Consider the following 27931-nt stretch of genomic DNA (forward strand, 5'->3'; position numbering starts at 1 on the left):
TGGGAGGTCTATAATATAGTCTCATTAATGTGGTAATTCCTTTTTTATTCCTCAGTTCCATCCAAATTGCCTTGGTAGTCGAGCCCTCCAGCATGTCATCTCTGAGCACTGCTGTGACATTTTCCCTGATGAATAATGCCACCCCTCCCCCTTTAATAGCTCCTGCTCAATCATGTCTAAAACAACAGAACCCTGGAACATTGAGCTGCCAGTCCTGCCCCTCCTGCAACCAAGCCTCACTAATGGCTACAGCCTGCCTTACAGTTTCAAATACAGCATTTCTTTTTTGTTAGCCACTCACGTTGCAATTCACTAATAAAATACAAATCCCCCGGTTTGATCTATTTGGCTGTTGTCAAATGCACTTCTTTCTGCTCTGTTCCAGAGCTCTGTATGTCTTGATGCACTTTTCTAGAGTTAACAGTGACATGTGGTAACCGTTACTCCTGTGTTCCACACATTATCCAGTCACTGATAACCATATTCTCTGCATCTGCAAAACTCTACTCATCTGTAACCATCTTAGGTTTGGAAAGCGTAAGATTCTCCCCACTCTTGATCATACGTTTAAAAAAAAGTAATGGTCATCCATTTTATTTCCAGGCAGGTAATACATTCTCCTAGGTTCCATTGTGCTTTGTGCAATAAGATATTGCCTGCTCTGGTTTATATCAGTAGTGTAGCGGTTAGCATAACACTATTACAGCGTCAGCAAACCAGGTTCAATTCCAGCCACTATCTGTAAGGAGTTTGTACGTTCTCCATGTCTGTGTGGGTTTCCTCCCACATTCCAAAGACGTACAGGTTAGGAAGTTGTGGGCATGCTCTGCTTGTGCCGGAAATATGGTGACACTTGCAGGCTGCACCCAGAACACTCTACACAAAAGATGCATTTCACTGTGTGTTTCGGTGTACGTGCGACTAACAAAGATATCTTATTGACCTGGCTATGGCAGATAAAGTGTAAACAGTTCCCTCTATTGTCTCCATTCTTTAGATAGGTTACTTGCTTGGAAACCCAGGAGTACAGATGACTGTTTTATTGTGCACTCCCTCTATGGGATCTGAGAGCTCTCAGTTTCTTAGCACATATTCACATTATCTCCATTTATGGGGGAAGGGAGAAATGTCAAACCAGCTATTCCAATTCAAACTTCCAAATTTCATACAGCCACACTTATAACACCATGTTTCAATGCCATTCTTCCGTTCATTCTTATTTATATTAACAGAAAATTTATTTATAAACAGAACTGGAGTGCAGTTGATCACACATGCAGTTCAAGGGGTGCATGATCACTCATAAACCACTGTCCTCAAACTATTTATTGCAGATGGTCTACTTGTTGTGTGATGGTCTATTCCTACCAAAACTCTGAAGGTCAGAGTGACCATCAGTCTTCCGGTAAATCAAAGCCCTGGCTACATGAGAACTCTCTCCATGGTGTTGTGCAGCATGATCAGTGAGTGAACTAAGAACAGAGGCATCAGCTCAAATCTGAGCACATACGAGTACCTCACTGCAATCTTCAACATTATGAAAGTACAGCCCTATATTGGCAATTAACGTCAACTCCGGTTTAAGAAGGGATGTTGATGAGTATTCCAAGATCAGCAGACACATCTAAAAATCAGGTGCTAAACTGGCAAACTTACATGGGATTATATGCATGCCAAACACAGTGATACATAACAGGGACACACAATCCCACAACAATGGATCCAAAGTTCTGATGTCCTGTCACATCCAAGCATGACAAGTGGATCACTGACTAATGGAAGATGGCCATTCCATGAAAATCCCCCTTCCTCAATGATGTGAACTTGATGAAGCAATTGCAACCAACTTCAATCAGAAACCTCGAGTGGATGATAAACATATGCCTCAGAGTTGCAGCAACACATAAGCCAGTCTTCCGGTGGCTTTGATACAGGGTCACTTGATCCAACATCCACAGACACTGCCCAACTTGCTATTTTCATTATTGCTTCTTTTCCAGTATTTGAGCAATTTGATTCAGAATGTGATCAAGAAATGGCCGAGCTCCTCGTAAAAAGCAAAAAGGATATGGTCACTAACATCCCTCTCGTCACTGGTTAATGTTAACCAATCTGTTCCAGGATGTGCACAACATTGGAATTTACCAATGTGAAAGAGTGCTCCCACCTACAAAATGGACAAACCCAATTCAGACGATTACTGCTTCAAAAGGTGCCGTCAACAGTCCTCACTTGCCAAGGCCTGCCTGTTCCATTAGTTTGGGCTCAATCTGGACTATACAACTCAGGCCTCAACAGCCCAAGGTCCAACTAATTATCAGGCGAGGGGATGGGGGTGAAATCGTGGTGAGAGATGGGGCATGGATTAAGGCAGTAGAAGGTACCCGGGCAAAAATTGGGATTGATGTGAATCAAAAGGGAAAAAAAAACACTCCTGCTTCAAGGGTGAATCAGAAGTCAGCTATCCCGTAGCAAGCGACTCAGCAACTCCCCAAAGCCTTACAGCCATCTAGAAACCAAATGCCAGGTTCTCAGGGTTATAGGGATACACATGGAAACAAACACTTTGGCCCACCAAAGTCCACATCGACCATCAAGTGTCCATTTTTAAATTATTATTAATTAAAACATTAATCCTATCCCAACCCAGTTTATTCTTCCCACGTTTCCATCGACTTCCTTCCCAGATTCTGACACTTGCGTTCATGCTTGGGACAAAGCATCAGTCCATGTGATCAAGTGGATGAGTAAATTGGGGACAGCATTGAGCAAGGAAAACAACTGTGTGGGAACCCTACCATAAACTGTTCCAAGCAAGACACATGGAAGTTCACTCGACAAGAGATTCATTCTCTACAAGTAGCACCACACATACCATAATAGACGGCATGATGTCTTCTTTTGGGATTACTGGTACATTGCTTTAACAGAGGGGAAAAAAAAATCAGTTGAACAAGAATTTCTGAAAACATGACCATAACAGGAAAATGGACTGTAAACTAAGAATTTAATTGGCACCAAATCTACTCAATAATTGGATGCTCAATAGTAGATAACGTACAACAATTAACTAGCGCCAGTTAGACTGAACTTTAGTCTCAAAAGCTGCCAAGACAATACAGTATTGAGAAAGTTGAGGGGTGGGGGTTGGAATTTAATGTAATTCAGAAACCAATCGCAGTAGTTTAAGAAAAGTTAATGGGTGACAGCAAGGAGACTAAATTCAGCAGATAACTTATCTGAGCATTCTTCTTAGAGAGCAAACGTTCTTTGCAAGTGTTGAAGTGCAAGTTAGCAACATGGGAAAACTCAAGAAAATTTGCCAAACTTGTTCCTTTAAGGAAATCTAATGTCAGTACAGCAGTTATTCCAAATTCCATTCCCACAGTAAATTTATTAAGATTAAATTTACAATTCCATCTCCTTGATTGGCTTTGTTTTTCTATGATATTTACTGCAATTCCTCCCTTAAAACAATGCAATCAAACACAATCTATTTAAATTATCCATTGTCAAGGCGCATCCATTAAACTACTTTGTGAAGCACTGTGCATTTTCGGTGAATATTTCACACAATATAGACACAGGAATATTCAAGTTAGTAGATTTCTTTTAGTCAAAACAAAACATTCAATATAAACATCTTACAAGTTTCATTATTTGTTCATACATGATCAAAACAGCTTAATTCAGGATATTTACAGTCAAAGCAATGGAATTTGTGGTAAGAAAATTATATACAAAGTACACCTCTCCATTTGTATCTACAGCAGAATTTGTGCAACAACCCATGTTAGAGAGTTATTAAAATACACTTAATCTAGAAAAAAACAATATGTACACATTGCTTCCATGTTACCCACCAAATGTAATGCAGAAACCTGCGCTGATTTAAACAATGAATAAAGATTTAATTTACATGGTTGGCCCTGCTCATTAGTTTGCTCATGTTCTTGGTCTCTACACCCTGCAAAAATCTGTATGATTAACAAAGTATACAACTCCATGATATTAAACAGTGCTGTGCCTGCCATCTGAGTGCTTTGGTTTACTGACCACTTCTCCAATTAGTTTTGGACAGTCATGCAAACCCTTTGCAATTTGGTCACATTCCATAATTAGGTCATAGTTGATTTTGTCAGTTACAACACTATCTTGCTTGTAGTCAGGATGATGAGCAACAAAGTTCCTCAACCAACACGCTGCAGTCATCAGCTCCCCTGAAAACAATTAAACAAGCAAGTAAAATACTCTAGTTTTTAAACTAGTTTTTGCCCCATGAACCCATGTGCTGTAAAAATAACATTAAGGCAGATTTATAAAAATGGCCAAGATGTGGTGAGGCTGCACTGTGTGTACAATTTTGGTTATCCCGTTATGGGAAAGGCATCATTAAACTGGAGTACTGAAAGCATCGTTGTACATTTACAACAATGCTTCCAGTACTCAAGGGCCTGAGTTATAAGGAGAGGTTGGGTAGGCAAGGGCTTTGTTCCTTGGAATGTAGGAGGCAGAGGGGTTACCTTTGGTGGGAGGTGCCAATTAAATTCTTAGTTTACAGTCCATTTTCCTGTTATGGTCATGTTTTCAGAAATTCTTGTTCAACTGATTTTTTTTTTTCCCCCCTCTGTTAAAGCAATGTACCAGTAATCCCAAAAGAAGACATCATGCCGTCTATTATGGTATGTGTGGTGCTACATGTGAGGTGGGAGGTTCAGGGGAGATGTCAGAGGGAGGTTTTTCACCCAGAGAGTGGTTGGTGCATGGAATGCACTGCCTGGGGTGGTGGTGGAGGCAGATACATTGAACAGGTTCAAGAGCTTGTTGGATAGGCATATGGAGGAACGTGAGATAGAGGGATATGCGGGAGGAAGGGGTTAGGTAGTGTGAGGGTGGTCTGATGGACGGCACGACACGGTGGGCCGAAGGGCCTGTTTTGTGCTGTAGGGTTCTATGGTTCTAATAGAGGTATATAAAAATCATGGGGGGGGGCATAGATAGGGCAAATGCACAGTCTTTTTCCTGGGGAAGGGGAACTAGGGGCCATAGGTTCAAGAAGAGAGGTTTAAAAAGGGACCAGAGGGGCAACTTCTTCACAGGGGGTCGTGGATATCTGGAATGAGCTGCCAGAGAAAGTGATTGAGGCAGGTACAATAACATTTAAAAAAATATTTGGATAAGTACATGGATAGGAGGGGTTTAAGAGGGCTATGGGCCAAATGGGACTAACTAGGTGGGCACCATGGTTGGCATGGACCAGTGGGCCAAAGGGCCTGTTTCCATGCTGTATGACTCTAAACAAAGCAGCAGCTGGGCTATATTCTGGTGAATAGTCCTCCTGGTTTATGCATTCCAACCATTTTGTCCTTTTCCTTCCAATGCCCTGGAACATTTTGCCACACAAGCTTGCTGCTGCATGTGCAGAGTGTGAAACTGCACAGCCGAAGATTTTTGCCTTTCTCCCAGGGACGATAACGGAACCCTCCAGCCAAGATGAAAAGTGGTTTTGATGGAAACTAGTGCAATCCCGGCTACACCTTCACTGCACTGAGAATGTGAAAAACAGATGAATCACCTCGCGTGTCAGGAACTTGGCAGCCTCAGTCATTCAAACTGAACCATCCAATTATGGTTCCATTATGATCTGCTCTCAGCTGCGCCTGAGCAAGAATGATGTTAAATTTGCAAGATTATGCTGGCACTTATTGTATAGTGTTTTATCCACTCACTTTGATATTTAGATGGATTATAGAATTCCCAGAAGAAGAATACTTTCCAAATTCCATTATCAGGCTTGCAAAGATTTCCAGGGAAAAGCAAAAGGACCTTTGATAGCTGCCTCAATTCTAGGTTGATGCATCAATTCAATATAAAGTTGGAACCTTACCTGAAGCTCTCTTTCTGATCAGCTTGAGGTAGTTCAAAATGCTACACCGTGTGTCAACATCTACTTCCATGTTTTCAAGGTAACTGTTTATGATTGGGATCAAACCTGGAAAAACTCCTTCCTGCAAGATAGAGCAGAACAGGAGTTAGAAAATAATGACAGCAGTCGAATATTTTTACTGAAAGAGTTTACCTGCAATTACTTACACATAAAAAGCAAGCAAATGTGCACACATTTTGGCAAAAGATTTGAAGTCTTAATCAGATCTCAGCAAGAGGTTGAGAGATACTGGAGTAGTTTGCAATATTAACATAGTCTATCTATTTGACAGGCAATTATTTTTTTTACATTGCAATACTGTTGATGTATTTTCCAATGTTGTTCACTGCAGTTGTGATGAGAGAACAGCCTAACTCTGAATGCACCTACACAGCACATTAAAACATAGGATGAACACACATATCAAAAGTATGATTGCTCCTTTCAAAGAATGGAATTATTTAAATTCAACCTCTTCTGCGTTAAACAATGCACCCAGAAGAAATTATCCTGCTTGCCTTAATAGGTCACTGAGCTAGAAAGCAAGAAAATTGATTTAGCCACTCCTACTTTCCAGCTTCCAATGAGATCTTGGCTGCTCTACAAAACTCCATTTTCCTGCCTTTACTTAAATTCCCATCAAGCTTGTCTTAAAATCACTGATTTTCTACAATCCACTGCCTGCTGGTGATGGATCGGTGAAGTTCTATATTCCTATTACTATTGTGAAAGCAATCATTTCACTAATATGGTCTAGCTCTAATTGCCATACATTTGTTCTTAATCTTTATACCCTTTGTTATTATTTATATGTTAAGCACAGTTCAGAGCACTCCTCGGTCTCACAATTAAGAGAATTCAAACAAAGGCCTTTCAATAGCTCCTTGAAATTTAAGCCCCCAGGCAAATTCATCCCAATGAATTGATTGTCAAAAGAGCCAGGATATTCTTCCAAGGTACACTCCCAAAACTGAATGCTCTAATCTGGATGGCATCTAAACAAAGCTCTAGATGTACTCCAGCTCCTTTGTGATAACATTCCATGCAGCTTTTTTACAATTTTTTTTAAATGAGTTATCTATTTGGACTCTCAGATTACTGCTCCCCTGTAAAATTTCCATCTATTTAGGAAACACACCCAACCTGCTTTTTGTCAAAGTAGATCACATTTCTCCACAATGAGTCCACTGCCCAAAGTATTACCCACTCACAATATGTGTTTGCAACTTCCTGCTCCAATCTGCAATACCGTGAAAAGGTTGTAATAAATCTCAGGAGAACATTAACAAACCATTATTCTTTGCCTTTTAACCTCCCATGCAATTCTAAAGTAAAAGTGCTGAGTATGAGCAGTTTTTTTGTATATCCTTTCTGCAACACTTTACATTTTGAGTCTATTCGTTGCATTCTATTTTCCCCAGGTTCATGTTTTTTAAGCATCTGTGCTGGTTACTGTCTTCAGCTGTATACTCATCTTTTCTTGGGTTAAACACTTAAGTAACTGCAGAAGTGGGACTTTCACTCTTTAGGTAATTATCTTTAAGAATATTTCCCAATTTTTCAGTATTGAGTAGTTCAGTTTAACCCATTCAACATGTTTCTTTCCTCTGAAGTTGATCTTATTTTAGCTTAAAATCTTCTACCATGTGGTCACCATTTACAGATTGCTTTCTGGCTTTCAGAACAGTTATTACTACCAGCCAGTCCTCTTTTTAAACAAACAGGGCAAATGAGGGAACACGTCATAAAGACAGTTTCGGAAAGCTATCCTGGCTACATTTTAGAAATCTGTTGCTTCTATGATTTGAGCCATTTTGCCCATTAACTTGTGAAAATTAAAACTCCTAATAAATGCTAAGCCATTACTGTAAGCTTCTTTTGCGTACGGCACAGTTGTCAAGAGATCCAAGGATCAGTTAGTCTTGAATCAGTTACAATATTTCCACCATGCATTCCCCATGGTCATTTAGCAATATTGCTACATCACTCCTCTCCCTTACCCTTTTCTGGAACAAAAACCTTTTAGGCTGTAAAAACAAGGTCCCATTCTTTCTCTGCTCTTGACCGAGTCTCTAATTGCTACAATACTGCATGCTTTGAACAGAACCTAGTGTTTCAAATTTGCTTGTAGGATTTTGCAGAATTCAAAGCATAAAAAAATTTCTCAGAGGATCTTTCATTCTCAGAAAGGACTGTGCTCTTGCAATACACACACACTTCAGAAATTAATGTTTCTCTGGACCCTTTTAGAGAGCGGGAGCCCTCTCGTACTCTAATTACTTTGTTGTAGCGCAAAAAAAAAGGTGTACTGTTCTGGATCTCACTTACACAATGGTAAAGTGTGTTAGAATCATTACAATCTGCTTTCAAAAGAATTTTATTTGGCTGCATGTTAAAATTACTGTTGCAGTTTAAAGAAAAATCTTAAAAGGCAGTCAATGATTCCAAGCAATAGGCTGGCCAACAATGGAAATAATGCCGACTTAAATCTATCATTTAATGCATCATAATTTTTTATTTTGGTTTGGCAAATGAGGTTAAGCCACCGCATATTGATAGAATAATCATAGTTTTGGCTGAATTCATTTCTTACCTCACAGCTGAAGGTTGCTATGCCCATGGGAAGCAGCAGCGAGGGAAAATACCAAATTGTGGCAGTTTACAAAAACAAAACTAAACTGGTACAATTTTGGATCAGGTATTTAAAGTTTCATATTACCTTCTGATTGACAGCATTTTTGCAAATGATGGGCAAGTAATACAACCCATATTTTCACATACCTTGCCATTAATGATGGTGTCTATGCTCATTAACACATACTCTTCAGAATCCAAATCAATGCCATTCTGTGCACAAGCACAGCCATCAACAACTGGGTTTCCAGCTGGAAGGAAAAAGCCACAACTTAAAATATACCTTAATTTTACACAAGCTGATACATTATTCTAATCTAATAGTTTAGTGGATGAATGAAACTAAGAAGCGGAAGCACGCAGACCAAGTGAAAAGTATTCCACCACACAACTGATTTGCAGCTTGCAGAAAGGCTCTGGGTATCACTTGCTGCGTGATACACAACCTCGGACCTGTTCTTATACCTGCCTTCCACAAGAGTTCCTGGGGGATGGTAACACCAAGGATGTTGATGAAACAAATGTGATGGCAATGACATTGAATGTCAAGGAAAGCTTAGGCTCTGGTCAAGTGATAATCAAGGCCCAGCAACTGTGTGTTGCAAATGTTCCTCTTCATTTATCAGCCAATGCCTGAATATTATCTCGATCTTACTGCCTGTAGGCACAGACTACTTCACGCGCTGAGAAGTTATGAATGGAACAGTTAATGGCAGGACCCTTGACGTCATTGATGTACAGAGGGATCTTGTGGTCCAAGTCCATACCTCCCTGAAAGTGGCAATGCAAGTAGATAGAGTGGTAAAGGTGGCATATGGCATGCTTGCCTTCATCACTAGGGGCACAGATTACAAGAGTCGGGATGTCATGTTGCAGCTGTATGAAACTTTGGTTAGGCCACACGTGGAGTATTGTGTGCAGTTCTGGTTGCCCCATTACAGGAAGGATGCAAGGCTTGAGGGTTCAGAAGAGGTTTACCAGGATGATGCCTGGAGGGTATTAGCAATAAGGAGATTGTTTTCTCTGGTGCAGAGGCTGAGGGAAGACCTGATAGAAGCTTATAAAATTATGAGAGGCAGAGATAGGGTAGACAGACATAATCTTTTTCCCCAGGGTAGAAATGTTGAATACTAGAGGGCATAGCCTTAAAGCAAGAGAGGAGAGGTTTAAAGGGGACACGAGGGATGGGTTGGTTTTTTTTTTGAAAAACAGAGTGGTAGGTGCCTGGAATGTACTGCCAGGGGTGGTAGTGGAAGCAGATATGACAGTAGTGTTCGAAAGGCTTTTAGACAGACACATCAACATGCAGGGAATGGAGGGACATGGATGTGCAGGTAGAAGGGGTTAGTTTAGTTTGGCATCATGCTCAGAACAGACCGTGGGCCGAAAGGCCTGTTCCTGTGCTGTACTGTTCTATGTTCTGTATGCTCCATGATTGAATATTTCATGATAATCAGTGATCACCCCTACTTCTAACTAGATTATGGAAAGTTCATTGACGAAGCAGTTGAAGGTAGTTGGCTCTGGGTAACTGTGGGGTACTCCTGCAGTGATATACTGTGACTGGTAAGAGTACCAACACCACAACCATTTTCCTCCCTGTAAGATAGAACCAAGACAGTGTTTTCTCCCCTGCTAACTATTGTTTAGTTTTTACCAGGACTCATCCAGACATGGTGAAATGCTACCTTGATATCAAAGGCAACCATTGCCTCTGGAATTCAACTCGAGTCTATGTTCGGACCACGGCTGCGAAGAGTCCAAATCTGCATGGTCCAGGCAAAACCCAACCTGGGCATAAATAGTGATTAACTGCAGCTCGATAATATCGTTAGCAACACTTTCCATCACCTCACTGATGATCAAGAGTAGACTGAGTGCTAATTAGTTAAAACGATTTTGTCCTGCTATTTGTAAACAGGAAACACCCAGGCAATTTTCCACAGTTGGGAAGATACCAATGTTGTCATTATACAGAAACTGTCCAGCCTTAAGCATAATCGGTTGTGGAGCACAAGGCTTCAGCACCGCAGCAGAGATGTTATCTGGCCCAAAAACATAGAACATTACAGCACAGTACAGTACAGGCCCTTCGGCATGATGTTAGGCACGGTAGTGTAGCAGTTAGTGTAACGATTTACAGTGCCAGCGACCCGGGTTCAATTCCAGTCACTGTCTGTGAGGAGTTTGTACATTCTCCCCGTGTCTGCATGGGTTTCCTCCCACATTCCAAAGATGCATGGGTTAGGAAGTTGTGGGCACGCTATGTTGGCGCCAGAAGCATGGCAACACTTGCGGGCTGCCCCCAGAACACTCCACGCAAAAGATGCATTTCATTGTGGGTTTCAATGTACATGTGACTAATAAAGATATCTTATCTTACATTTTATCCTGCTTTAAGGTCCATCTAACTCTTCCCTCCCACATAGCCCTCTATTTCTCTATCATTCACGTGTCTAAGAGTCTCTTAAATGTCCCTAATGTATTTGCCCCCACAACCCCTGCTGGCAGTGCGTTCCACGCACCCACCACTGTGTAAAAAAAAACTTGCCTCTGACATCCTCCTTATATCTTCCTCCAATCACCTTAAAATTATGTCCCCTTGTGTTAGCCATTGTCGCCCTGGGAAAAAATCTGACTGTCCACTCGATCTATTCCTCATCATCCTGTACACCTCTATCAAGTCACCTCTCATCCTCCTCCTCTCCAAAGAGAAAAGCCCTAGCTCGCTCAATCTATCCTGATAAGACATGCTCTCCATTCCAGGCAACATCCTGGTAAATCTCCTCTGCACCCCCTCTAAAGCTTCCACATCCTTCCTATAATGAGGTGACCAGAACTGAACACAATACTCCAGGTGTGGTCTAACCAGAGTTCCATAGAGCTACAACATTACCTCCCTGCTCTTGAACTCAATACTCCGACTAATGAAAGCCAACACACCACCCACCTTCTTAACAACCCTATCGACCTGCACAGCAACCTTGAGGGATCCATGGACGCGGACCCGAAGGTCCTCCCATTCCTCCGCACTGCTAACCTTGCATTCTACCTTCAAATTCGATCTCCTGAAGTGTATCACTTCACACTTATCCAGGTTGAACTCCATCTGCCACTTCCCAGCCCAGGTCTGCATCCTATCAATATCCTGTTGTAACTTACAGCAACCTTCCACACTATCCAAAACACCACCAACCTTCGTGCCATCTGCAAACTTACTAACCCACCCTTACACATGCTCATCTAAGTCATTTATAAAAATCACAAAGAGCAGGGGTCCCAGAACAGATCCCTGCGGAACACCACTGATCACCGACCTCCAGGCAGAATCCACTCTATCTACAACCACCCGCTGTCTTCTATGGGTGAGCCAATTCTGAATCCACACAGCCAAGTTTCCTTGGATCCCATGCCTCCCGACTTTCTGAATAAACCTTCCATGAGGGACCTTATCAAGTGCCTTACTAAAATCCATGTACACCACATCCACTGCTCTACCTTCATCAATGTGCTTTGTCACATCCTCAAAGAATTCAATCAAGCTCGTGAGGCACAACCTGTCCCTCACAAAGCCATGCTGACTGTCCCGTATCAGCCTATGCTTCTCCAAATGCCCATAAATCCTGTCTGAGAATCTTCTCCAGTAATTTTCCCACCATTGAAGCAAGACTCACTGGTCTGGAATTCCCAGGGTTATCCCTACTCCCTTTCTTGAACAAAAGAACATTTGCCACCCTCCAATCATCTGGCACAACTATGGCCAGTGAGGACGCAAAGATCATTGCCAAAGGCTCAGCAATCCCCTCCCTCACTTCCCATAATAACCTTGGATATATCCCGTTGGGCCCTGGTGACTTATCTATCTTAATATTTTTCAAAAGCTCCAGCATATCCTCTTTCCTCACGTCGACATGCCTGAGCGTATCAGCCTGTCGTACACCATCCTCACAAACGTCAAGGTCTCTCTGGTGAATACCAAAGCAAAATATTAAATAAGGACCTCCCCTACCTCTTCTGACTCCAGGCACGTTTCCTCTTTTATCCCTGATCGGTCCTACCATCACTCTCGTCATTCTCCTATTCTTCACATACGTGTAGAAAGCCTTGGGGTTTTCCTTCATCCTACTCACCACGGCCTTCTCATGCCCCCTTCTAACTCTCCTAAGTCCATTCTTAAGCTCCCTCCTGGCTACCTTGTAACTCTCCAGAGCCCTGTCTGATCCTTGCTTTCTAAACAGGTAAGCTTCTTTCTTCCTCTTGACAAGATATTCTACGTCTCGTCAACCACAGTTCCTTCACTCTACCATCTTTACCCTGCCTCAATGGAACAAACCTATCCAGAACCCCATGCAAGTCCTCCCTGAACAACCTCCACATTTCTGCTGTGCACTTCCAAGAACATCTGTTCCCAATTTACGCTCCCATGTTCCTGTCTAATAGTATCATAATTCCCCCTCCCCAATTAAATACTTTCCCATATCATCTGCTCCTATCCCTGTCCAAGGCTATGGTAAAGGTCAAGGAGTCATTGTCACTGTCTCCAAAATGCTCTTCCGCCGAGAGATCTGAAACCTGATCAGGCTCATTGCCTGGTACCAGGTCCAGTATGGCCTCCCCACATACTGTGTCAGGAATCCTTCCTGGACATTCCTAACAAACTCAGCCCTATTTATCCCCTTTACGCTAAGAGGGTGCAAATCAATATTAGGGAAGTTGAAATAACCCATGACAACAACCTTGTTATTTTTGCACCTCTCCAAAATCTGCCTCTTGATCTGCTCCTCAGTGTCTGCTGCTGCTATTGGGGGGTCCGTAGAATACTCCCAATAGAGTGATCACTCCCTTCCTCTGTCTGACTTCCACCCACACTGACTCAGTAGACAATCCCTCCAGGACGTCCTTCCTTTCTACAGCTGTGACACTGTCCCTGATCAGCAAAGTCACTCCCCTACCTCTTTTACCTGCGTCCCTGTCCCTTTTGAAACATCTAAACCCTGGAATATCCAGCAGCCATTCCTGCCCTTGTAACAACCAAGTCTCTGTAATGGCCAAAACCTTGGCTAGTTACAGAACTCCATTATCTCTTGCTAACACATGCAACAAATCCAATTGGCTAAAAAAAATGGTGGTAGGGATTTTTACATTTTATTTTAAATTGAATTTTATTTACAGCGTGGTAACAGGCCCTTCCAGCCCAACAAGTCCACGCCGCCCATTTTAAACCCAAATTAACCTACCCGTATGTCTTTGCAATGTGGGAGGAAACCGGAGCACCCGGAGGAAACCCACACAGACACGGGAGAACACAGGATCTTAGGAGAATAATGAAGAATCATCCAGCTTCTGGTTAAACACAGCTGCAAATGATTCAGCCTAATGCTGAGCCTGCCTATCCTCAAGTATGGGTTGTTCAACATGGAGGAGTACAGTTCTCAGCTGAGAGAGGATGATAGGTATAACTAAGTGGATGATAGAGCCATTCCCTCCCACCTGCATACTACTGTACTCCCACCTCTTGTGGGCCTGTCCAGCCATGGGACAAGATACACCTTTGGGTTCCGGAGGAGTCTGGCACATTGTTTGTAAGATGCGATTCTGCAAGTACAACTCATCAGGACGTAGGCTCTGAGAGTCAGTTCCTGGCTCCTCTGAATGCAATATCATGGTCACCTCCAAGGAGGAATGGCTATTCAGAAAAATCCAGATTAGAGTTAACCAAATTTAACTTCCACAACTGTCATGGTGGGATTTCAAGTCAACACTTGGGTTGTTAATCCATGTTGCTTGATTACTCCTCTGGTAATTTAACTACTGTTCAACACAAGAATGTTTTGCTGTCATGGTGCTAAATGTACCATATTATCTAATTATCTCAAGTGTGGGGGGCGGGGGGGGGGGGGGGGGAGGCAAGACAAATGAAAAAACAAACCACTTTAGTAAATTGTTCCCCCACCCCTCCACCCGCCCCCCCAAGCAAAAGCTGTGCAAAAGAGAAATTTATCCAACTATTGCAGTGTGCAAGAAAATTACTTCTAGGCATTTATTGAAACCTTAGTACTTAGAGATTTCTAGAAAATAGATTGTTGAACTGAAATGCATGAAGCAGCTTCTGAACTTTTACCTTTGTAGATGTCTTTCCTGAAGTAGAACATTCCTTGACGAACAGCATCGCGCTTTTGAGCCACAATCAAGTTCTCATCCACCTAATCAAGAAAAAATATGTCCATACTGTGATTGTGATTTTAATATTTACATTCTACACAAGAAATTATGATTTTATTGGAGTTTGCTAGTGAAATTTGACACACACCCCAATATTTATGGGTGATGTGAAATAATATCCAGCCACTTTGAAAACTGTAGCACCTTGGAAAGTTTATTCCTGACAAAACTACTTGTGCCATCGTCTCAGTAACTACAAATGTGTGCAATGTCAAGTATACTAGACAATAGACAGAAAAGCCTGCTCTTAATTTCATAAACTATCAAGACTAAATGAACATTTTTAAAAAGTACTGAAGACAGCTAAATAGTTCAGGAATGCTGGAAGTTTTGCTTAATGCTGATACTTCTGGTGGATTTGGCAAAAACAAGTCGGATTGTAAAGAACAAATGGAACAGTAGCATCCAATTTTGGTTCACCACTTCAAAACGCCAACCTCCTGTTTCTACCGGGTTGCACTGTAATTTTCCTCAAATTCACTTCCATGAATTGGCCGAGCCAAATATAGAGGATCATAAAATGTGCAAAAATTAAATCCATGGAAAATTAATGTTTACACTAAGCTAAAAACAGAAGCTGGCCCTGCCCCATACACAATCAATCTTCATTGCAAGTTTCTGTGGAGGCTCAAAAATTAAGTGCTTAAGTGCAAGGAAATCACATCTGTAGTTCAAGCTTTTTATATAATTGTGGCAGTGTTCCTAGTTTCACTACGTTGGGAGAAAAATTTCTCACTACACCTCGGTACATGTAACAATAATAAACCAATTCCAAAAGAGAATTCCATAAGCATAGATGAAATGTGAGCTTTTGTCAGCGTGACTAAAGAAATGTGGGACTCAATCAAAGAATAACCTGGGTTTAATCCCAGAGGATGCAATTGAGGTGTTACTGTAATTCACCTTGGTTTATAAGTGAAATGAAATCATTGTCTGTTGCTGATCACACATAGTATTCTCTATATACAGAATGCATCAATTTCATACAAGCCCTGAAGCATTTGTCACTTACTTGACTTTTGCTCAATTTCTGTTTGCATGTGCATAGGACATTTGCCACTCTTTAAACATAACTAAACACAATAATTCAATTAAAAAATATCATGATCAAACTTCAAATTAATCAAACTGGGGACACTTTTAAAAAAAATAAAGACTCTGGAGTAAAGGTTTTTAACAAAGTAAACATCAATGCAAAAACAAACTGCTAGAGGAACTCAGCTGATCAGGTGGCATCAATGGAGGCAGAGGGATTGGTGTTTCGGGTTGAGACCCTGCAACAGGACTCTGCATCATAAACATCTCTGCCACTTGTCAACATTCTACAGGCAAGTGCCACAGTGAAGCATTGTGATATACTCCTTGTGGAATCCTTGTTCTGGTGCAATAAAATGATCGTTCAATTCTGGAGACACCACTTTGAAGCTACTTATCCTGTTCAAAAGGTAGATACAAGGAGAACCAACTTACTAACAACTACATGGCCAAAACAGAAATTACAGAAATATTTTTTTCTACTCCTTCAATCTTGTGTTCACCAGAAAACAAGATATTTCTGGAGGACAAGATCAAGTAATGCAGTTAGTGCATTTTGCTCACAACCTAATTTAGCAATTATTAGATAGCAGATAGTTATGACAGTTACTGCAACAGGTTCTCATTAACCCTTGTTTTCATAAGCTTCTGTTGGAGACCTTCCAGTCTGCTACTAAATATTACTGCTCTGCTGATACTAAATTGAAACAGTGCCAAGAGCAGGTAAATGTGTCTGAGCTCCGTAAGCATACAACAAGCTGTGTGAAGAGGTATCACAACTGTTACATTATCTCAGAAACTTACCCCCCTTTCTTCAAACTTCAAAAGTGGCAACAATTGGCAACCAAGTTGGCAATGAATGTAGAAACTAGATGGAGGTGTAGACCTGCAAAAAAGGCTAAAGCCAAAGAGAGTGGCTTCACAGTACTCAAACTGCATTCAGTAAAACTCCGATAACTGGGCACATTCAGAACTCAAGTGGTGTCAAACAGCAGATCTTCTGGTCTATTGAATATTATTCCTACTACCACCCCAACTCAATGAGCCAAATGGCCTACTTCTGCTCCCTTGTCTTGTGATCAACATACTTTTAATTGTTGTTGTTCTTTTTATATATAAAAAATGCTACACGATATTATAATAAAATTTCCAGCGAACCAAGTTAATTGAAAGGGAGTACAGGAATCAGGGCCCTGGTGAACGAGAAGGAAGCACAGGAGTATCACCTGGTGAGCCAGCTGCTGACCCATCGGACAGGGGATTATCGGAGTTTTACTGCAGAGTGGAGCTGAAGGCTTGTTCTCATTGTACAAGTGTCTCATTCAAGCTACAAGTTGAACCAAAAGTCCCACAATTCAGCTGATAGAAATTGCATTCTATTACACAGTAATGAAAATGACAAAATTTACTTTTGAAAGACCAAGGAGTCCACTCAAAGTCCTTCAGCTTCTGAAAAAAATGTTAAGTTATTTTTTTGGGATGAACAGAAGAATTTTCATTTAAGTCAATTTACTTCCATTTGCATGAACCACCAAGAAACTAAATGTTCCAGATCAAATATGTTCTAAAGACGTACGGACAGGTTAATATGGGGGTTTAAAAAAAAATGGGCAGCGCAGACTCGTTGGGCCAGAAGGGCCTGTTATCATGCTGTAAATAAAGTTTAAAAAAATTTTAAATACCATTAATGTTCAACATTTCTTAACAAGAAAGAGTTCTATTACTTAACTCTTATTCTTAAAAAGGTGTCAATTAACTGAACAGCAGCACACATATCCAGTATTTATGATTCTTTAATTTCATATTCCAGTTCAATTTGAAAAACAGCATCCATTACTCTAAAGCAGCCTGATAACTTGATTCATTTGAATGCAACAGTTCTGGTAATCTACATCATTTCTCCAAATCCTCTCCAATACCAAGCCCAAAACCAAGGGCAGCCAAATTTCAAGAAAGGTGAAATTTTCTCAGTATGCATCTTATACTGAAAGGTTAGGTACTACTGAATGTGGAGAATAAGCATTGTTATAATCCCAGGTAAAGAAATAACAAACAGCATTTTCCAAAATTCCAGTCATTTAAAGTTTACTTGCCTTTTTCAAATTCTAAATTGCACTTAACCAGCAAGCAGCTTTTTATTTAATATACAAAATTAAATTTGGTGGGAGAAGAGGGTCGGGAAATGGAGCACCACTCCTCACTGATCTCTGCATTAACCTTTAGGAAAAAAAAAGATTCAGCCTTTCTGGTTGAAGATAAAATAATGTATAATGGCCTTCAGAAAAAGTAGAAAGAGGTACATACAAAACTCTCCAATGCTGAAAGTGAAGAACAATACTCCATCATGGCTTTATGTAATGACATTTAAAGACCAATGGAGTTTTACAAAGCTAAAGAATCAGATTTTCATTGTGGTTAATTTGAATTAGCTTCAATTTACAGACTCTGTTTTGTACTTGTATGCAATGAAAATGCATCCACATTTCCCCTCAGACTTTTAAACAAAATTCAATTCTCCATTAAAAAAAAGCAACATGCAAGATGCTCAAGAAAATCCATACTTGTGAAATTTTACAATATTTAACTTCTTAGTTAATGGTAAAGCCTTCCTACTTCATGCACTACACCATTTTTATTGCAGGAATTACATTTGACCAGCCTTAACACAACAGGTCCAAGCAAATGCCCATTACTAACTTGATAAATTAAATTTGTGAAAGACCATCATTTTCAGGATCCAGTACTTACTTTTGAGAGTGGAACAAGAAAATCCAATTTATAGGAAAGTATCACTCGGGTTAACAGTACAACAAAGACCACATAAGCAGAATTCTCAAAGTCTGTCAGTTGGACCTGTGAACAATTCAGTTTTGAAAAGCATTAGTGTGTGCAGAGATTGAAACAGCCAATTTACATACATTTGGGTTATTGTAAGAGTTTTCCAATATAAATATTGTTTTCATTCTTTAAAGAAATTATGGCTCCACAAAGGCAAGATTCATCCAGACCTTAAAGCAAAATACATACATTACCAAGTTTCAGGAATTATTACAATGGCTTACAGAACAAAGCAGATACTGAAGCTCAGCATTTTGAACTGATGAAATTTCTAATGCAGTGTGGCGTGTGTCAGCACTGTACAGAGAGTGATTCAAATGAAAGACCCCTGATCTACTGTTTGCTTAAGGAGGATTCCAGTATTCATCCATTCCAGAGCAATAGGAAAGCTGGTTGTGGGGAGAATGCTGACATAGGGACTATTTCCACTGGTGCAGAAAAGGCCAAGGGAGAGTTAACATTGCTTCTGAAAAACTAAAATAATTTGTTGAAAGAAACAAGACTAATTCTGCCATTTGGAGAATCAGCAACAAGTGCTCTATTTTTTTTTTAAAAAGAATGAGCTCTATTGGAATAGGGATTAAGGGAAACTTTACTTAGGATCACAGTACTGCAACTCAGGTTAAAAAAAAATAGTAGGTTAAGGGGAATAGTGTTGGATTGTTTTGTGAAAGGTTAGGGAAAACAACAGAAGTTCCTGACCTTTTGGAAGGGAATAAATGCTTGTTCAAGACGTAAAGCCTGATTAGGAGTCAGTCAACATTGTGGAGACAGATTTGACCATCACTTCTCACTAAATGAAGACAGAGGCTGACTAATCAGAGGAACTCCGGATTTTTCACCCTCTCAGTTTCAAATAAGGGAAAGTTACATCATTTGTAGGTCAATTCTCAATAGAGAAAGAGCATACATCGACTTCCTGCTAGGTACTTGGTTAGTTGCTTATTCCTGTAGACATTTGAGACTACTACACTAGTCTCTCAATCTGCATCTAAACTTGGTGACTCAATTTAATCAGTTATTCACGTGTACACAACTTGCATGCTTTTACAACATCTTGATTTGATTATTAATAAACTTAATAGTTTCCACAGTCACATAGCCAGTTACTACTTGTAGGATTTTAACTTATTACTCTGCTGCATCTATCAAAGTTCCTCACTCACTCTCTAACCCTAGAAACTAAAGTAAAGAGCACCAGCTAATATTAATCCAATAGTCAAGATGGAAAAACTACACAGATGAACACAGTCGAGGTCAGGACGTTAGTTATGTACATTCTGACATCTCGTATCTGACTGAACTAGTTACCCAAATTGTTAGAACATAGAACGTTACAGCACAGTACAGGCACTTTGGCCCACAATGCTGTGCCCACATTTTATCCTGCTCCAAAATCTATTCAACCCTTCCCTCCGACATAGCTATATTGGCACTGGAGGTGTGGTGACACTTGCGGGCTGCCCCCAGAACACTCTGTGCAAAAGATGCACTTCACTGTGTGTTTCACCGTACATGTGACTAAGATGTACATGTATCTTTACCTTATCTTAGCCCCTATTTTGAGACCTAACCCTATCATTACCAAGAATCCCATCCAGGAACAAGCACACAGCCCAAAGCGCACACCTGCTCGAGTTAATATTTTTGGGCTCCTATGTGTCTGCTTGATCTTGTCTCTTCTCATGCAAAAACCTGCCATCCCAGGAATCGCTCTGGAAAATCCTCACTGCACTGCTTCTGTTGCAAGTTTATCATCCAGAGGGACTCCAATAAAAAGGTGCCATAGAAGAAAATTAAACCTGAAGCATTTTGGGAGTGGGGTGCAGTAAATTATACTGGCATGGAGTGAGGATTGGTTAACAGACAGAAAGCAGTAAGTACAGATCATTTTCAGGTTGGGAGGCTGTGATATGTGGGATGCCAGCTGTTGACAACTTATTACCGATGACTGCACGAAGGGATGAAAGTTTTATATATCCATGTTGGCTGATGACACAAAGCTAGGTGACTGCATGGGCCCCAAGGAGGATACAGAGGGGCTTCAGGGGAGATACAGGCAGACCAAGCAAAATACACAGCAGATACAGAGCATGGAATACCATGTGGGGAAAAATGAGAGATCACCACTTTGGTAGTAGGCAAAAGTTTTCTGCAGGGTGACAGATTGTTGGTGTCCAGAGGAATTTGTGCGGCACTACTGTCTCCAAACTCCACGAACCCCGATTTGCATGTTCTTCTGTGACTACAGATATTAGATGTTTATTAGTCACGTGTACATCGAAACAGTGAAATGCATCTTTTTGCATTACTGAGAATGTACTGGGGGCAGCCCACAAGTGTCGCCACTCTTCCGGTGCCAACATAGCATGCCCACAACTTCCTAACCTGTACATCTTTGGAATGTGGGAGGAAACCGGAGCACCCGGAGGAAACCCACGCAGATATGGGGAGAACGTACAAACTCCTTACAGACAGTGGTGGGAATTGAACCCGGGTCGCTGGCACTGTAATAGTATCACGCTAACCGCTACACGACCCAGGTGCTTTAGTTCCCTCCCACATCCCTAAAATGTTCTGGTAGGTTAATGCTTTTGTAAATTACCCTTTGGTGTAATTAAATGGGAAAAAAAGAAACAAAGGGGATTTGATGGACATGCAAATGGTGAACAAATTTCAAGGCCAAAGTGAAATCTGAAGAACTGAATGACCAGGTGGGAGTTGGCATGGCTGGGCTGAATGACCTCCTTCAATGTTACAATAAGCCCTTGTGCACAAATCAAAGTTAACATGCAAGTACCATGTGCAATTAGGAAGGCAAATGGTACGTTGGCCTGCATTGTAAGAGGGTTGAGTGCAAGACTTGAGACACCTTGCTTTCTTGAACTACAGTAGCTCAATTTAACTAGACATTAGCTTCTTTAAAAGCTTTTTTTTTACAAAAACTGGAGCAGTCAAGTGGTGGTTTGATACAGAGTAGAATCAAAACCCTTTTTAAACTTCATGTTACCACTCAAATATGTCAAGGAACATCTTTCAAAATTGTAATTTCACATCCAAGAACTTAAATATTTATTAACACAAATGAACGGAATGATGATTTTATTACAATTAATGCAATTACATCAGTACAATTATGATACTTACCTCCATTGGCCGAAATTCAACTCTCCATCCAATTTCAGAATTTGGGGGTGGTGGCTTGAATCTCATGGTTTGCCAGTTCGTGGATTGTATATTCTATCCGAAGTCAAACAGACAAGTGTTATTTTTATTTTAGTTTCCATAACTCAACTCTTATTATAGAGTACAAAATACATTTTAGTTTACATGCATAGATTACTTTTTTTGGCCTTTATGAGCTGAAAGTGTTTCTTCTAATATAATGACAGTATTAATACTCAAGAAATTGGACCTTAGTTAGACAGCTTTGTAATAGGGAACCTTTCGGCACGACAATTTTCAGAAGTGCTTAAATGCATTGCAAATAGTATAAACATATTGGAAATAAATCTTCTTCCAAGTGCAATATCTTGGCAGGATGAAACCTGTCAGTACTGACTGGAGTCGTAAGAGACTGCCTCAAAATGTACTTGGTTTAGAGACAGTGAACCCTTTCTTGTTCTGAATTGAATCCTGGAATTTGGAGTGAGACATAGAAATGTTCAGCGAGAGGAGACTTGCCTTCATTTTCTCCCATTCTTTCAAATTCTGGGGAAATCACATTGAAATTTCTTAAGGGGCATTACAAGACAGATGCTGACATACTGTTTGCTTTGGCTGAGGAGTCCAATATCAGAATATGAAATGATCACTCCGATGAAGAAGGAACTTTATTAAGGCTGAGAGTTAGGAATTCCTCAGTAGATTTTTTTTTCGGACATCAGTGAAATCAACGGGTAGTCTTTAGAAGGAAGATGGAGCTGATGCAAATTAACCATGATGGCATTGAATAGGTGGTAATTTGAGGGGAAGTCTGAGCTCTGTTTGCCCTAATATATAGAAAGCCACATCAGTTTTCTTTTTGCTCTTGACCTCAAGAAACAGTCTGACTGGTTTAGTAAATCAAAGAGACAGGCATTTGAAAATAAGTCTTCGAACTCGGGTTGGGAAGGGATTGGGGGTGTGAAAGAGTGAATCCCAGCTTACAAATTAAAGGCATTTTCTATCCATATTGGAGAAAGTAACAGCCAAACTCAGTGAAGTGCTGTTGACTGTGGGTCTGACAAGGTGGTTAAATTATACATACCAATGCAGCATTATAATGAATTACTTTTGTACACCAAGATTCATTTACCTTAAAGTGTATCAGCACCAGCATCCTAAATAAGCCAGGTAGTGATAGAAAAATTGGTAGATAAATACCAAGAAAATAATTATACTTAATGTGGATTTGGATCAATGATGTAAATATCAAATAAACGTTAGACACATTTGCAAGGATGGAAGAAATATATTTCGATAAAAAACTTTAAAAGTTGACATGAAGCAGTTAAAAAAGATAACTTTACAGAAAACCAGTAATTTCACAGAATATCACTTTCATTTAAATTTATACTCTTGCACAAGTTTACAAGAAAGTGATATTCTTTAAATTATTGGTTCTATACCACATATAGGAGTGAACTATCAGTTCCAAAAAAGGCAGATACACAAGAGATTCTGCAGATGCTGGAATCTGAAGCAATACACACAAAATGCTGAAGGAACTCAGCAGCCATAAAAGGCAGAGATTTGTTCTGGCAGTACAGGTGTTTTTGTTTGGTTTCATCTTATAAAACCCTTACCATTTCAAGCAAAGAAATTTCAACAACTCCGTAGATTTTAAAAATAATTTTCAAAGCATTTACTAACTTCAGGCAGTCCCCAGATTACGACAGGAACGAGAACGGGAAGAGCAGCCACCAGCTGGCCTCACTGACCAAGTGAGTGAGTGGCTGGGAGTGGGGTGGAACAGTAAGAGAAGGCTCTATTCCCACTCAGCAGATCAGAAGATGCCTGCAGCAGCCAGCTAATCCACCTCCATCCATCCTGCCAATCTGCCAAATATTTGTTCACATGTACAGGGTATCCATTAATCGGGCATTCATAATCCAAGGAGGGCCTGTACTATACTCATGGATCCTCACCATTACCCACAACTATTACATTGGTCTCCTGGTTAGCCTCCCACCTTCCTAAATTCAAAATCTTAAGTTCATCCAAACCTGCCAGAGTCCCAACCCTCAGAGGCACCTGTGGTTACTGATCTCAAAAATCACACCTTTTGTTGAAGTTGCTCTATGGACTCATTCCTCCATCATGACAAAAACCCCTTTACCCTCACAACTCGGAGAATTTTTCTAGTTCTGGTTTCCTGTTAATCTTCAACTCCTTTCCCTACTGGTTCAATTACCTTCCTTCTTTTAAAAACTACCCCTACCCTGAAGAAGTTTTCCTCCTCTCTTTGATGGGAGTTCTGAGGCCTCCTCTCTTACTGCCCCCTTTGTGATCTCTGCTGCTCTCCAGCTCTTTGACCATATGCACACCCAGACTACCTCCATAGCCATGTGTCCTTCCTGGGCACTTGTACTCACCTCTCACCTGCCTGTGCGCGCTCTTCCCCCCTCCCGACCTGCCCTCTTCTTTTCCAGTCCTGATGAAGAGTCTCAAGCCAAAACATCAACTGTTTATTTCCTTCCATAGATGCTGCCTGACCCGCTGAGTGTCTCCTGCAGTTTGTGTGTTTGTTGCTCCAGATTCCAGCATCTGTAGAATCTCTTGTGTCTCCATCTTTCTAAATTTTGGTCACTTGGCTTTTGGCTCATTGCTAATTTCTGTATGATTGCTCTCCTGTGTAGCACCTTCGCATGTTTTATTTTAAAAGTATACCTAAGTGTAAACTGAGTGTGTTGCAGATTACCTCAAAGTGATCAGACTCATTGGCATCATCTAGGTGTATCCTTTCTGCATAGAGTGTTAAAGGATCCCGGATAAAAAGATGAGCAATGTGTTGTGCCAGTAGATGATCAATACCTACAAAAAAAACATTTTCACATTATGATGAAGAAATGTTTATCGCTGACAAACAATAAAATACACTCTCTTTGTACTCCATGACAAATTTCTTTGCCCTGTAAACCAACAAAACCTCTCTAGTTTCCCCTGCACATTGGCTATATTTATTCATTTGCCTCTACACATTTGCAAACAGAAATCTCCTAGGAAAGCAGGGAATAATGCAGCTATTTTAAAAGTCTTATTTTGTTCTTATTTCAACACAATACCCTTGCATTATTTAGAAAGCAGAAGCAAATTTCCATTCACTGAGTACTTAACCTGGAATAACTGAAATGAAATTTATATACTTGCATCTTACACTTATGCAGCCTCTTTAAATGGCATTAAATGCCCCTAGGCATGTAATGAGAGCCAGAGCATAATCAGGCAGAAGCAAACACTAAGCCGCAGAGGGGATTCTGCGGTTTAGTCAAAAAGAAACTAATGCTTGAAAATATATGAAAAAGATTTGGTTTGGGGTCCTGACAGCTAAAGCTGCAATTGTCAAGGGTGGGCTAAAATTTGAGAGATGAAAGTAGTTTGTATGTGTGATTTGGTTGTGGAGTTGGGGGGGGGGGGGGGGGGGGGGGGGGGTGGAGTGGAGGCTGGTGGTCCAGATCATACTACCAAAGAAGAAGACTAACGCTGCCAAAAAGTCAAAAGGGGCAGCAAGGCTGAGGACAGGGAAAATTTCACAATTCAACCAAGACTAACCAAGAAATTGCTGGGGGTGGGCGAAAACAGAATGTGATTGTAAAATAGCAAGAAACAAGACTGTAAATGCTTCCATAGATAAGCAATGAAAAGGTTTTCAAAAGTCTGTTAGTTCCTTGCAGACAGACTGCAGAAATGGGGAAACATGGGAAATGGCAGAGAAATTAAACAAATAACCTTCCAGAAATAGCAGAAAACAACAGGTCTACACCCAATAAAGAGCTGAAAGAAAAACAGCTTTAATAAAACAAAAACTATCAGAGAAATTCATGGGACTGAAAGCCAATAAACCACCAGGATCTGATGGCCTGCATCAAAGCTTTGAAAGATGAGGCAATGGTGATAATGGATGCACTGGCTTTCATCTTATAAAATTCCATGGATTCCAAAGCAATTCCCACAGGCTGGAAGGAAGCAAATGTAATTTCACTATGTAAAAAAGGAAGGGAAAAAAAACTTGGAGCTATACAGTAGTTAGCTTGACAGCAGCAGGATTAATGCTGGAATCTGTAATAAATGAAGTTTAATCAGGGCCCTTTGAAAGTAAGATAACAGGACTGGGTAGAGTCAATATAGATTTATGAAAGAGAATTCATATTTGACGAATCTATTAGAGTTGCAAGACTTACTAGTTAGAATAGATAAGGAACCATTGGATATGATCTATTTGGAATTGGAATGCATTGTGTAATGAATTGATCTGTATGAATGGTATGCAAGACAAGTTTTTCACTGTACCTTGGTACATTTGACAATAATAAACCAATTCTAAATATTCATTAAAACTCTAGGCAGTTACAATTTTTCCTGTTATAAATTCAAAGGAGAACCAAGGTTGAAAAGCTTGTGATATTTAAAATCAATTTATGAATCTCATATGGCTCAGCAAATGAGAATTCCATGTCAAATCTAGCCTTTAGGTAATGTGGAAGGAAGTCGCCTGATAATGACCGGACTGAAGTATGCTGATTAATTCAGCTCCTATTGATATTTATAGGTGCTTGTTAATAATTCCATGATGTCCACATTTGTACAATAAAGTTGAATCACTTCCTTCCACAACTGGTATTGCTTCAATCAACAAACGTGGAAAACTTTGAAATTTACAGAACACATGAACCTAACAGTACTCTTCCCATTTTCTTAAGATTCCCCTCCCCTTACAAAAATTAATAATATTGAAGTGTTTATGAACTTTCAGAAAGCTTTCAAACAGACTGCATCAAAAGTATTCTACTCGTACAACTAGTTGAAAAGTACTGGATTGTTGTTATGCTAGCTGCACATATTCAAACCGTCTAATTCTAATTTACCTTTCAAAATGGAAAGTGGAGGAATCTAGTGGTCAGTTTAAATGAAAATGCCAAAGGTAAAAGTTATAAACATGGACTCAAAAGATTAAAAAGTGAACGTTTGCAGACAGGCTGTGCAAAGTGCAGTAAGTGTTTCTAAAAGCAAAAATTCAACAAGTTTTCTGGTGATGTTTACAAACAGAAATCTGCTGTATCTTAAGTCTTTTATACTAATTTTTGATTCATGCCTGCTTTCCAGGGCTGGGTACTGGTAGTTTTAAAGCAGGTTTTGCACAACAATTAATGATGCCAAATTCCAAGCATTGTTTATGTGTATTTAAATCTGTGAGGAAGGAGTAAGTGTCCAATGCTGGCACGGAATTTCAGTCGACAGAGTCCTGGGTCATTAACATCTATACCGATTTCTAAAAGAAAATGAATTTCATGCATGTAACCATGGCACCAAGGTCTGTATGAATGTTGTGTTGGTTGAGGCCTTATTACACCGCAAACTGGTAACTAGTAATTTATAAAGAGTCTTAGCAATCATTATAAAGTTCGGCAACCCACAATTAAGGTTTTGGATATGTTATTAATTGGAATAAATACAAATTACTGGAAATACTGCAGATTTCCACCATACATATCCACCACACCAAACCTCTCTTTAAAAAAATACATCTCATTATAATCCTCTTTCCTACCAATTTTTAGTCATTTAATTGCTCCTTCCTTCTATCACACATCTTCCTTTTGCTGAAAAAAACTGCAGATGTTGATTTGATAAAGGGACCCCAGTCTGAAACATCAACCTTACCCCCCCCACCCCCAAAGATAGTGTCAGACCCAAGTGTTTCCAGCAAACTTCTGTTTTTAATTCAATTTGTTTATCCCCCTTTCCATCCCCCACACCTTCCACCCCTCCAATTTAACTCCAACTTTTCCAGTTCTGTTGAACAGTTTTTAACCTGAAATATTAATCTTTTCTTTCACTTATTTTTGACCAGGGAATTCCAGCAAGTACTATGATTTGTTTTTGGAATAAAAAAAGGAATCCTATTTTTTGATTAAATGCATACTATATTACCTCCTTCTCGAAGCTGCTTGTAGATTTCATCGTCAACTGTCAATTCCAGATCATTATACTTTTCCCCACACTTGGAGAGGTAACTATCAATGGAATCATACCTGGACTTACTAATCCTGTACTTGCTGTGTTTGCGAGGCTGCA

The 27931-nt window shown here is 40.2% G+C and overlaps 1 protein-coding gene across 4 annotated transcripts in view; it reads right to left on the reverse strand.

The window, feature by feature from the left end:
* Positions 1–2988: 2988 nt before the first annotated feature.
* Positions 2989–27931, reverse strand: part of gclc (glutamate-cysteine ligase, catalytic subunit) — a 57974-nt gene continuing 33031 nt past the window's right edge. For all 4 annotated transcript variants that reach the window (XM_052024391.1, XM_052024389.1, XM_052024390.1 and 1 more), the window contains exons 10-17: positions 27788–27926; positions 24558–24670; positions 21803–21895; positions 18566–18670; positions 14682–14763; positions 8708–8811; positions 5888–6008; positions 2989–4220 (exon numbers count right to left, since the gene is read on the reverse strand). In XM_052024391.1, the coding sequence (XP_051880351.1) occupies positions 4012–4220; positions 5888–6008; positions 8708–8811; positions 14682–14763; positions 18566–18670; positions 21803–21895; positions 24558–24670; positions 27788–27926 (966 nt within the window). In that variant the 3' untranslated portion in view covers positions 2989–4011. The remainder of the gene's footprint in view (positions 4221–5887; positions 6009–8707; positions 8812–14681; positions 14764–18565; positions 18671–21802; positions 21896–24557; positions 24671–27787; positions 27927–27931) is intronic.

Source organism: Pristis pectinata, chromosome 10, assembly GCF_009764475.1.
Source record: "Pristis pectinata isolate sPriPec2 chromosome 10, sPriPec2.1.pri, whole genome shotgun sequence".
Lineage (NCBI taxonomy): Eukaryota > Metazoa > Chordata > Chondrichthyes > Rhinopristiformes > Pristidae > Pristis > Pristis pectinata.